The sequence below is a fragment of the Branchiostoma lanceolatum genome, chromosome 9 (genome assembly GCF_035083965.1).
Source record: "Branchiostoma lanceolatum isolate klBraLanc5 chromosome 9, klBraLanc5.hap2, whole genome shotgun sequence".
In the NCBI taxonomy this organism is placed as follows: Eukaryota; Metazoa; Chordata; class Leptocardii; order Amphioxiformes; family Branchiostomatidae; genus Branchiostoma; species Branchiostoma lanceolatum.
This window is the reverse complement of record NC_089730.1, coordinates 7,895,322-7,908,697: the sequence shown is the minus strand read 5'-3', so window position 1 is coordinate 7,908,697 and position 13,376 is coordinate 7,895,322. Positions and strand designations below refer to the sequence as shown.

At 39.2% G+C, this 13,376-nt stretch overlaps 2 protein-coding genes across 4 annotated transcripts in view; one reads left to right on the top strand and one right to left on the bottom strand.

Annotated features, from left to right (window-relative positions):
* LOC136442567 (procollagen galactosyltransferase 1-A-like) overlaps nucleotides 1–5,150 on the top strand; it is a 32,453-nt gene extending 27,303 nt beyond the window's left edge. For 2 of the 3 annotated variants that reach the window (XM_066439488.1, XM_066439486.1), the window contains 3 exons: nucleotides 919–1,031; nucleotides 1,598–1,636; nucleotides 3,499–5,150. In XM_066439488.1, the coding sequence (XP_066295585.1) occupies nucleotides 919–1,031; nucleotides 1,598–1,636; nucleotides 3,499–3,635 (289 nt within the window). In that variant the 3' untranslated portion in view covers nucleotides 3,636–5,150. The remainder of the gene's footprint in view (nucleotides 1–918; nucleotides 1,032–1,597; nucleotides 1,637–3,498) is intronic. The other variant, XM_066439487.1, reaches the window with a different exon arrangement.
* A 3,682-nt stretch (nucleotides 5,151–8,832) lies between these two features.
* Nucleotides 8,833–13,255, bottom strand: LOC136442568 (palmitoyltransferase ZDHHC12-B-like). Its single transcript, XM_066439489.1, has 6 exons — nucleotides 12,878–13,255; nucleotides 12,208–12,359; nucleotides 11,785–11,916; nucleotides 11,215–11,381; nucleotides 10,529–10,696; nucleotides 8,833–10,133 (listed from the first exon to the last, which is right to left on the bottom strand). The coding sequence occupies exons 1-6, from the start codon at nucleotides 12,996–12,998 to the stop codon at nucleotides 9,977–9,979; spliced, it is 897 nt and encodes a 298-aa protein (XP_066295586.1). The 5' UTR covers nucleotides 12,999–13,255; the 3' UTR covers nucleotides 8,833–9,976.
* Nucleotides 13,256–13,376: the final 121 nt, after the last annotated feature.

Below are 13,376 nucleotides of genomic sequence, written 5' to 3'. Positions count from 1 at the left end.
AATAGCCCGGCGGACACAGGGTGTCCCACGGGGCCACGTAGGAGTCGCGCCCGAACGTGCCAAAATTACAGCTGTGAACTACCCAGCGGGGTCCCTTTTCCAATTAGCATCACAGGAACACAGCCAGGAACTATCAGCAGTGAAGTTATTCTGCAAAAAAAGGTTTATCACAAGACCACTCCTAAATGATAACTGACCTAGAATCTCAACATGTGATTTCAATAAACATTTGGAGACAGACAGGAGATAGGTAGTACAGACAGTTGGATATTTGTAACACATTTACAGGGAGTTTAGATTTGTCTTAATCAAAACCCAGCCCTCGAAACCCAGCCTATTTTTTAATGACTAAAGTTCTTGTCAGTCCATTTCATTATGATATGGAGGGGTGGAAAGAGTAAAACCATTTTACATAATGAATGTTTATTGCAGACCAATAAAAAGAATAGGTTCTTCGTGTCACCATTTTACTTTGCTGTGGCCATGTTATGTTAGACCAGGGCTGTCTCCAGGACCCGCCCCTCCGTCCCAGGACAGAAATTTGCTTGTTGGGGCGGAAAAAAATGTCACCCCGTCCGTCCCAAAATCTGAAATTTATGAATGAAATTGATGCAAAATGTATCTTCGTAAGCTTGAAATTTAACAACAAAAATTTAAAACATCGGCTCCCAAACAAGGAGTGGGACAGAAAAATATTCAAAGCTGGAGACAGCCCTCTGGCTGGTAGACTGAAAGTAGTTAGCGCTTTGTTCAGCATGTTGAGTAGACTGAAACTGAAAGTACATGTAGTCACTGTCCTGTATTCTTTTGTATAATTGAATTACGGCACCAAATATTTTCAACACCTGTCCAATGTCAGGTCCACCTGAAACTTAAACAAATCTGTACCTTTTTATGTTCATTAACGTTGTCCTACAGTAAGCACTACATGTATGCCTTTGAGCCAAGAGACCTGAAGGCTTTCTCAGCTGAACCCTTGATGATCTACCCAACCCACTACACTGGGGAGGCCAACTACATCACCGATACAGGTGAGTAATTCTATCTGCTCTATCATCTTATGTATCAGATCTTCTGAAAGTAAGTTTTATAAAGGTGAGGGCAGTGTGTACTGTTAAAGATGGGTTACGGTACTTGTAATGGACAGGGTATAGGGTGTTTGCACCTGCTCAAACGTCACGTAATTAGACATGCAACAACACAACAGCCGTTCAAAGACATAATTATGTTGTAAGGAATGTTATGAACACTAGATAATTTTCTCCTCTGCATATAGCCAAAGAGGACCAGACTACATTTGTATGAATCTCTATATCTTGGAATATTCCAAACTATGAATACGAATTTCTTACAATGTTTATGAATATCTATTTCTTACCATTTTTGTGTGTTAAAGATTATGAGCCGCCATTTTGGATCTTTTAGCTCCAATGAGAAGGCCTTTTTTTCCCCAAAGATTTGTAAGCTGCAAACACCCTATACTTATGGCATGACACCAAGGGAAAAGGTGCAGTGTACAATGACAATGACATGGACGTAGTGTTACATAAAAACCTTTGCCCAATCACAAAATCAGAACTTGTTGTACAAAATACAGAAGCTGCTCCTGATTCAAGGCTGGTCATAGATGATGAGGGTAAGTAAGAAAACTGCAAACTGCACTAATACCAATACTCATCAGGCTTATTCTTTTATTTTGCGTTTTATTTATTCTTTGAAATCATTTTTTGTGTTCCATGATCCATGCACAGTTCTTACCCATCACTGGCTTGGTCATTTTCACCAGCTTGGTCATGGCTTCATGTCACCCTACAGTTCCAAGCTTTGATTGACAGCTTAACTAACTACAGCAGGACATACTGTGTATCTTGAAACATTTGCAGTGGTTTTATTTTCGCATTGCCATAATGTTTTTTTCAAGGTGCTATCCTGAAGCCCATTTCCAGCCATGAATTTGTACCAATAGACTTTTCATTAATAGACTTTTTCTTGAAAATTTAAGAGTGTACTACAATGTTCCACACTTCTTTATCTAAGTTCGCACTTTCTAAGCTTGTCAAAATCCAAGTACATGTACATGTAGCTGTCACAAGTTGGGGTGCAAACTTAATTCAAGGTTCTTTGCCAAAAATCAGAAGTGGATCTGAACTGTATCATTGTCCTTCAAAGTTTCAATGACAAATCTTGAAAACACACTAATAAGCTGGTTCACACTTTAAACTGTTTGTGTGCATTGTGATGCATTGTGGGTACAATGTCAAAGTTGAAGGCCCCTTAGACATAAACAAACACGTCTGGACATGGTGTCACGTATAGTCTAGACAAGAAATCTTTACACTATAGGGGCCTTCACCCTTGACCTTGTGCATCTGCAGCTCAAACTGTGAATCAGCTTATTGACTGGATCTACTTATTAATAAGATAACTACTGACAGGTCACACTTAGATAAGGGAACCAGGCCCACTATACTGCCTTCTGTGGGTTTGTGGATGGATAGGTTGAGAATATATGATTAATGTTGCTGCTGTTGTCATTCAGCTTGCAACACCTGCAACATGAATGCTGAGTCACATAAAGCACTGTAATGCTTATTTGGCTTACTTGTATATCAAACCATGCTCCATCGTATCACACTATTAATATCTGACCCTTTCACATAGCCTGGTATCCATCCCTAATTACCTAACAGGTCCCTGTACAAAACCTTTTGACGTATTTGCAACAGGTTCTGGATAGGGACCAGGTAGATAAATATGGATGGATACCAGACTAACTTTATATATTGAGTGATTTAATATATGAATGTGACATGCTTACGTGGCCGTGTAATGAGAAACTCACAGTGTTGCTTTCCAACAATGTGCCTCAAAGTAAAAGATTGAGTCATCTGAAACTCAACAGTCATCTAAGATGTTTTGACAAAATGGGCTAGCTGTATAGAGTCAACAAACACAATACGATGTACATGTAATACATGCTTTTGGAAGTCTCTGCCAGACCTTGCTGTAGAATGGAAAATAGTTGTAGAAATTGGCCAAAATGTCGAGATAATTGGTAGAGTCACTGAGCTTGCCTTGGAGATCAATCCAAAATAATGGTTCTTAGCAAGAAAGTTCATCTGATCATCAAATGGTTCTATATGACCAGGGCTAACTACTTTCTAATTGGCAAATTATTCAACCTATTTGGCTGATTTCTACTACTGTAGATGTACAAGAGTGTTCGCGGTGGTTTTAAGTTTGCGTTTGAGACAAAAGTAGACAAGGGTAGGAGGGCCAAAAGAATTTCGTAGTGGTTTTAAGTTTGTGGCGAAGAGCTTATAACCCGAACATAAAACCACCACAAACTTTTCTGCATTTACAGTATCATAAATTTTCCAGCAACCAATAGAGTCTGGTAGAGACTATGCCTTTGGAACCATGTTCAAGATAAGATGCTCAAAGTAATTATAGTGAAGAATTTTTGCCCACACGACCTTGCATGTTCTCTCCCAACAGATACAGGCTCCTCTCCCATTGTTCCTGACCTTGACAAGGCGGGCGGGGGAGACCAGCCGGCCGTCCCCGCCATGAGGCCCAGCGAAGGTCTGCCCACGCCCGACGGGGAACCGTCATCGCACGGAGGAGAGCTCTGATGAACGCAGTCGCAGCGCAGAAACATATTAATCACTTTACAGAAGAGAATGGGGAGGGGGAGATTTGTGCCATGTTAGCACTGAATAAGGAAAAATACAGTGTGAATACAAGTGCATTGGGTATAAGCTGTTTCATGGTTTGAAATGCTCATGTGCAAGGTCAAAGGTGAAGACCCCTAACTTGTAAACAGTTCTTGTCTGAACCATGCTTGATACAAACATGTCCAGACGTGTTTTGTTTATGTCTCGGGGGCATTCAACTCTGACATATTACCCACAATGCTTCTCACTGCTCATGCACAGTTCAAATCATGAAGTGGCTTATTGGTAAAGTACTAAAACTCAAAATTCTTCCACCATTGTTTTTGGATAGAATGTAATTATTGCAATGCTTGGGTCAGGATTTTTCCATAGATTATTGAGCATTAACCATCTTTCTGCTGATTTCTGCCAAAGCAATAGAAGCCTTAGGCGCACAAATGAGCCTACAGTTGTAAGGAGGTTAAGAAATATCTAAAGTGGCAATGCAGTGAGCTTTTAATTGCCAATATGGAGATTGTTTAAGCTGACACCAATGCAGCTGATTTTTTTCTTTGGTTTTAAACTTTTAACTACGAAAAATTGGAGCTGAATAAGTGGAGCTTAGTAGGGAACAATGGGTTAAACATTCAACAACTTTTTGTATAAGATGTTCAAAGTACCTATTATACATATTTAGACAGGATAAAGCACAATTTTATTGTTCTAAGTAGGAAAATCTAGTCAGCTGAACTGTAGTTTATCCTTGTAAAAATGGCCTGATGTCAGGTTTGTTTCTTTCATTGTACAACATTTCACACAGGTGAATTTGAGTATAGTACATGTTGTAGGTTTTACATGGCACCAGTCTGTAGCAAGCTAAGAGGTAGTTCAGGCATGTACATCAGCAAATAATGGTCAAGTATATATTTGATAATCGATAGTTTTGGCTGTAACAAAAATTGTGCCTAAAAATCAAAGTCTTTCATAGTTGGCGACTAACAATTATGCACGCAATTGTAATGGCTATCTTCTCGAAAATCCATTTTCTTTATTGACGAAGTAAGTGTTGTAGCCTGGGTGCCATCCTCTGTAGATACCGCTGTCTCTCCCTTCTCACTTGCTCAGACTAAAAGTGTAATGTGCCACATCGTTGGAAGTAGGGACTGCCATTTCAACTATTAGATCTAGCAAAGTTGTCAATACTAAAGCCCTTGCTGTGTCATGTGACCATTAGAGCGCTTCCAATTCTACAGCTCTAGAATTCATATGGTAATCAGTTTTTAAAGGATTAGAATGTGTGCTTACAATGTTACATTTAAAATCTTTAACTCTCATGTAATCTTAAAGTGTAGGATGAAAGAAAAGGCAATGTTTATTTGCAAACTGTAGACTCAGAGGTAGAGTCAGTGTCTGTATCTATGAACGACAATCATGTTTCTTCTGTAACAACTAGCTATACATTATGGCAGGCTTACCCTGTTTGAATAATCACGTTGTAATTGCATCATAGATTTAGACAGTTTTTAAAAGATATTGTAGAATCTTATCTCAACACACAAAGTTTGTAGACTTGATCGTTGTCGACCATATCTTCGTTGATACATTATCGATTGCATTGTACCAGTATTATGTATCATTGGAAAGCGTAGTTATTGCCCTTAACAATGATATTCCATTTATCATGATAGCTCATTCAATATATAGTCAGCTGTGAATGCAGGATCAAATATTGTAAAGAGTAGTCATTAAGCTTTCCAGAAAAGTATTTTTCATAACACTTCACATTTGATAACCCGATAAAAGAGATATGATTGATCAAATTTAAGTTTCCAAACTTTATATGTTGGGTGTAATATAGGAACCTGCTTATACATGTATGGGTAAGGATATATTTTTGTATCTCTGTGGTGCTGGACAAATTCTTATTGCAGATTTTATTTCTTTTTTGAACATGTAACAATTACACCTACATGTATGTAAGTTAATGTCCTTTCAAATGATGCAGTTGCAGGGAATTGTATTACCCTTGAATTAACATGATATTATACAAATCAATGGTGCTAAAGATAAGTTATAAGATGCTAAGATGACAATGGAACTTTTTTCAAAGTAGCTTCAGAATGTTTAACTTATTAATCAGTAACTGTGATACATGTACTTGTATTGTTCCATATCTATTTGAATCTATGTATGCATAGCTTCAAGAACAGAAAATTTACACAACTGTAGTAATACAGAAATTTAGTCAACACACAAAAAAAAACATTTGCCACATTAAACAAGTTGATAGCTACATCGTGCATAGGGAATTGTATGATTTTTCTCCATAAGTGTTCTGATGTCATGTATAGTAGAACATAATGTCATACAGTCAGCTAACTTTCGGAAATAAATTTCTTTAGTCATGGTAATGATGCTGTTTCAAGTTTCTTTTCTGTCTAGAAAAAGTGTCCTTTATTTGTTTGGGGTTCTGAAGCTTTGGTTGCCCTGCAAAATTTCCATTTTTTTGCCAAGTTTATTTTAATAATACTGCCAGGTTGTTGGGTAATTTGAAACAGTAAGAACCTAGCTATCATGGTGATTAAGCATTGATACTGCCTTGGCAATTATATACATATTTTGACTTAAAAAGCAGACAATGATCTACACATTTCTTGCATTGTAGAAAGCCTAATAGCAATATTTATCTAGTCAGCAGAATATGCCAGAAGTAAAAGAGGGTAAAACAATAGTAAGTAGGAGCTAATAGCCTATTTTTATTTGAATAAGCAAGAAAAGTAATTTAGGTACATTACAATGAAATGTTATTAATAGTATTGTATCATCAGAACGTGAAGCTTAGTGCACTGAGTCTCTTAAATGTTCTAATATTTTGTTCTACTAACGTTACTTCTCTAACTTGCATTGTGCATTTCTATGATGGAATACTCTGCTTAATAAAATTGTGTTCTGTGAACATTATCCTAGTGTATGTCCACTATCTTCACTAACTTCAGCACTATATAGACCAATTCTATAACCCCGTAATCACTGCAGATTGATACACAACTCATTTCCATCTGATCCTGTCATGAACCATGATGAGGGGGCTCAGTGTGTGAGGGAGCATCAGGCATAAGCCTCTAGCTCAAACCTCTGCACCTAAAAGAACACACTTATCGAGAAGAGTAGGGGCGACCCGGTGTGCTTGGCAAAAAAACGTGAGACGCATTGTACTACCACTAGCTACTTAGTACTGAAAAAAGCATCATGCTACCTTTACCTATAATGTAATGCAGTCACATTTATATAGGACTGCATTCTTTGCACTGCAGCAGCTACATCTAGCTGCAGTCTGAAATGTAACACCAAGGAAGGTGACAAGTGGTCACCAGAACATCGGCTTTGGTTGTGTCAAGGGTGATAAAACTTGCTTGGTTGTGTACAAAGAACTTTGTTGTCCACAACTCATCTCTTGATATGCCAACTCATCAATTTTGCCACAGAATCCTTGGCTACATTCTGCTGAGAATCCATGTTTTCTAGATGCAATGCATGTCAACAAACATTCTTAATTCGTTCGACTCAACACAATACTTATCCAAGATATACTATTAAGTAAGATTTGGAACGGCATGTATTTAGAGGAGTAACAGGTACTTGGCAAGACTGTAGACAGTACTGTCCCATATGAACTGCCAGACCTGTTCCCCTTCAAATGTCACCAGTTCGACAGTCAAAGTTGTGAGGACAGCCCTGCATGTAACCAGGATACACAATATACAATGGTTTTGCTAGCCACCTTATGCTTCGGTCCCATTTTCAATCCAGGGCTGTTTGTGAAAATGAAAAATGCATTTCAAGCAAATACACAATATATGGTTGGGAATTTTTTTTCTAATTTTGTGTCTTTTGTTGTCTTTTATATCAAATTTTTCGTTCCAACAAGCGGCCGGGCCCCGAATTGGAAATGGGACCAAAGCATTAGCAGGCTTTGTAAGCCTGGCTTTTGGGGGCTTGGGATGTGCTTTTTTTCTGATGACATATCAGTTCTAATTCATCTCCAACCCAAAAAGCATGACTCTGTTTTGTCCCATCTGAGAGGACATCCCAAAGCTAGGTACATTGTAGTTCTCATTTTCACCATAGTCAAGAGGCTGTAGTCAAGTGAAGAAATTGGTGTTAAGTGCCCTTCCCAAGGGGCACAACACAGGCACCTGCTATAGGGATTCGAACACAGAACCTTAAGATTCTTAGTCAACAGCCCTGACCACACGGTTGCCCTGTCACTCTCTTTGCATTGATTGGATGGTTGTACTGGGATTCAAACACACAACCTCAATATCTATTGGGTTAACTCCCAAAGATTGCACCATCTTATTGTGCGTATTGCAATATATTAATGATGTTTAGAAACAAAGAAATAAAATATGAGGTAGATCTAGAATATTCATACTAATTAGCCAGAGGTTTCCCTGCTTTTCATACCTGCAGTTTTATGCTCTATGGTTGGCCTGTTATCCATGTGAAGCATTGGGAGAATCTTGAACTTGGCATATGCAATTAAATGCTTTTTCTTCACCTCAAAAAAAAATTGTCATCACACTTGCAGTTCCACTCTGTGTCTACAGAGGGAGCACCACTTATGTGCACTCCACCTTTTCACAAACCCTCAGTTTTCTTTCAGCTCTATCACCCAGAAGTGTAGATACACAACACTCTGTGAAACTTCACAACCATGCAACCTTCCAACTAGCCATTCTTAGGTGTTTCACCAACCCATCCTGAGCCTAGGCTTTTTTGTCACAGCCTATATCTTTCCAACCAGCCTTTCTGTAATCAAAACCAGCACTCACCATACAAATTCTTCTGTGTGCGCTAATCAACCTGGCAGTGGGCAACTCTCCCAATGGTTTGGTTACCAGGCTACCAACCAAAAGCTTTTGCCAGTATTTATCAACTTTGTCACGCTCCACATTCTTTCACATTCGGGCAAGCTGGTACATGCCCATGCTCTTCATCCTTGTACCACTTTTACAAATGTATGTACATGAGGTTTTACAACATACACATTATAGCAAGGAGGTTTAACCTCCTTGATTATAGTGAACAAACCACACCGAGTACTAGTCAACAACAAGCATGTGTCACACTGCAGAATGGAACCACACACACATGCACCATGCAGATCCAAACATGTGGTATACTGATTTTATTGCAAAATAAAGTGTATATAGTACAATGTACATATTGAACTTGGTCCCTCGTTACACATAAGCACTGATGTAAGACTCAAGTCTTGTCTCACAGATATTTGTCTGCTAGGTCTGTCTTTACTTCCTGCCACCTGGGTAAAATGTTTAGAAGAAGAAAAAAAAAGGAGTCTTAAACTGACTCTTCAATATTGGTGCAACTGCTTCTTTTAGCAAAGATTCAAGATGTACCGACCTCTTCTCTCCCAAATAGCTGAAATTGAGAAGAAAAAGCAGTACTGATTTTCAGTACAACATACTACAGGTTTTGGCACATATTATCTATAGCCAATAGCCATATTTTCCCTTTATCACAACTTGAAAAGTTGTCAAAGGAGGGATATTTCCTGAGAAATTATCATGACTTGCGAGTCAGTGGTGCAGGCATTTTTGTTGCTCTGCTAGCCAAGGGCAAAAGTTGTCAGTCCCACTATATAGCATTCACAGAGAATTTCACTGCTCCAAGTTTTTGTGATTTTACAGTATGTACAGTGAATTTCATAACTGTATCACAATATGGCACTGAAGACCATTCAGGATTTCAGATACAAGGACAGCCAATTGTAAGTTGGCGAGGAACAAGATGATACAAGTACAAAGTATCTTTCTGAATAAGGGGGCCTTAGATCTCTCAATGAAGGATAGATTCAGCCAGGAGAAGACCTTATGACCAACCATGGATTGAGATCTTAGTCACATTTAGTCATTTTTCCAAGGGCTGATATAAGACTGCCTTTAGTTTGGGGCGGTCCCCTTTTGTTTTCGATTTGAAAACAAAGAAAAAGACTTTTCAATCCCTAACAGCTACGGTGCTGTAAGTTCTTGGGGGGATTCTGACGACCTTTCTGGGACCCACCAGTCACGACCTCATGGTGATCAATTTTGATTATGACCTCGGAGTACGCTTTTTTGTATGTCCTGGTTTACGTCCTGATTTTATCTGGCCTAAAATACAGTTAGGTCGAGTTCAACTTTATCCAGGTTAGTTCAGAGGGGGTGTAAAACTCTCTGCAGTACAGAGTGTACTGGGGTTTTAACACCCTACTGAGGATACATGTTGGAGCATCTAGTGACACCGTGGACAGGTGTCTATGCCCTGCCCAGTGTTTTAGCTGGTCTGTTCATCAGGTGCATCTCCCAGTCCTTCAGACGCAGGTGCAGGAAGAACTTCCACAGGTTCTTCAGCAAGCCCTCGTCAAACGGGTTTTCGTCTCCGTGATAGTCTTTCAGGTAGGTGATCCTATGCCTAGGGGGATAAATTGAAGTCCAATAAACACCAAACCAGTGTGGAGAAAAAGAACTGCCTCTACATCCGTATAATATAACATAATAATAAAGAAAACCTTCAACTTGAAAATAGTGGATTTTTTTTGGTCATGATACACTCACACCCCTTTCCACTAGAGGCCGAGAACCTTTAGCAACCAACATTTGACCTGTTGCTCAACGACTTTCATATAGACAAAGAACAAATCGTTTAACATTTTGTATAAGTTTTGTCTTTTAAATCATTTCTACATCATACAACATTTTTCAATTGTAAAAGCCAGGTTTACAAAAATCAAATCGCTCAATGGTCACTCAGCAATCTACATCTATGTTAATTTTTGACAATTATATCTTGTAGAAAATCCTCCCCACCTTGACATGAACTCCCATGTGGTGAGGTTGATACCGATCAGGTAGGTGTGTGAGGCCACCAGGAGGAAGGTGGCTGTCCCTCCCAACACCAGCACAAACATGGCCACCATGTACAGGCCGTTAGACACCATCCAGCTGCTCCAGCTAGCCTCATACACAAAGGCAGTCCTGTAATGTATGAGGGGGAGACAGTGTCATCCAAACTGGAATGCTAAGGGTAACTGTACAAGTCATCATAACGTGTCAAACAAGCACAAACTCCATTTGTCATCTATTTATTCATTTATCTTATGTACTGAAATTTTTGTGGAAGGACTGATGTAACAGGTGTCAACAAGATGTCAACCCAGAGGCCAGACTGTAAGGTTTGAACCACCACACCAGGACGGATCCCTACTTAGGTTGTGTCTTAGGTTTTTTACGTGAGGTGTGGCTCTTCTGAGATATGTAACCTCCAGCTTTAAATCCCACCCAATAAGATGTTCTTTACCGAAGCCGAAGCTAGGTACTCATTTTCACTTGATTTAAGTGAGGAAATAGGACTGGTGTAAAGTGCCTTTCCCATCCCAAGGATGCCTGCTACTAGCTGGTGCTAGGGATTAAAACCCAGAAAGTTTAGATTCTAAGTCACCAACCCTAACCACAAGACCATCTTGATCTGTAAACTTTCTAGACAGTCTACCTACCAGACCAGGTGCACCGTCCAGCCCACCAGCGATGTCTCCACCAGTAAGAAGATCCAGAAGAACCTGTGGTTCCTCTCCCCGATACACGTCTCGAACCACGGACAGTGGTGGTCAAAACGGTGGATACAGAACCCACACAGCTCACAGTGCTTCGCTCGGATCGGTTGCTGGGGAGAATGGAAAAAGTCTGGCGTTATATACAAGATTGACAGCTCAAACAAAGTGCACATAAAACATTTTTGCAAGTGCAAAGTCATTAAAGTTTGCTTGTTTGGACAAAATACAACATGCACATCTGCAAATGTACACCAATTGCTAATCTTCAAGCAGACTGGAAGGCAAAATATTATTGTTTTGTTAGCACCAAACGAACTTGCCATCCAACATGTGCTTGAAGGTTAACAAACTACCACAATGTATCAGTCATTCAAAAGGGGCCCCCCAAAAAAATTGACTGCCAACACTTTTTTTAGGAGTCTTTACCAGTAGTCATGTAACATTTTTGCAGCTTTAAGCAATCACTGACAACAGCAACATGTATCAAAACAATGTTGGTTTTTGTGCAAGTACCTGTATTCCACAAAACCCACAGTTCCTGAGCTTGACTCTGGGTTTAATACCGATGTCTGATTCAATCATCACACTTGTCTCTGTCGCAGAGGCACTATCATCTTCCTCACTGTCTGATTCAACACACGGTCTCTGTTGAACATAAAAAATGTTGTTAGTACAATACACAGTGTACAATCAATTCTATGAATCTATCACATGTGCCTATGCATATAGCAGTTACATTTGGTAAACTACATGTAGAAAGGCCCTATTTGTAAGCAAATAACACATATTTCACTCTGTATCCCTCCACCATGAAAAAATAGACATGTGTGATTGGGTGATTATAAAATCAAACCAGTCAACAACAAAAACTTTTCCCAATTTGCATTCCATTCATTCAACCACATGCAAAAAATGGACCATACAAAAATAACTAACCCCTTTCCTGATGGCGTTCCTGTTGTCTGTAAGACTGACAAAGCCAGGGTCCATAGAGCACACAGCTGCATACAGTACTAAACTCAGGAACACCAGGGCCAGGTATATACATGGTACCAGGTATTCACCTGATAGCCATTGTTGTCTTAGAGCTGTGTGAGAAAATACAGGAATACAATAAGTTTTTGCATTATAATTTGAATACATGTATTTTATGAAAACCAAAAAATTCAAGACATATTTGCAACCTTTGAAATACAACTCTATAAAACATGTTACTTGGTGATGCAAGTATAAAACTCAACATAGATACACAGATAAGTTAAACTTAAAGCTAAAATAAACCGGCAACATCCTGTCAATAGTAAGTCTTTTAATGATTTAGAAAAATATCCTGTCAATAGCCTCAGCCAAACTGAAATTCGGGCAAAGAATAATGTCTTCAAAAATTATGTTTATGTGCTAAAGATGTGTTGCTTGTAGGTTTTGCAGAACTGATATTCAGTCTAAGACGTCTGTTTGCCTTTCCTTAGCTAGGGAGTGGCTACCTGAGGCTTTCTTGTAAATAAATAAACAATATCATAAATCACTTTTGTCTCTACTACAAAAGAGCAATCATTATTAGATCGAAAAGCTTTCCTTAGACTGATGACAGTATCCATAGACTTACCTGTGTCCTTAAAGAATAACATGGACACCACCCCAGTCGTTATACAGACGTGGAAGGACCTGACCAGGACGGCAGTACTGAACACCAGCCGCCAACAAGGCTTCTTCCAAACCGCCGCCATTCTGGGCTTCGAGCCAGCAAGTCCAAAACAACCAAAAATAGCCCACAAAACTCGCAACTTCGACGTCTTTAAACAACACTTTTGGCGCGTTTTTAACTATAAAACCGCACCAGGAATACTTCTGGGTACGTATAGAAGTGTGTTGTTTGAAAATGAAGGATAAAACTCGCAGAAATCAGGAGCAGGGCGAATTTGAAGACACCGAAATTGGGTTACGACCATCTTGGAAATGACGTGTTCCTAAAACTATGTTTGGGCTGAACGACTTTTGTAAACAGGGGAGGGTAAATAATCAATCAATCATATTACTGTACAAAATAACATTAAAAAGAATACCGTCATAATCATCGGACAAAATTGAGTAGTTCTGGTATCTAT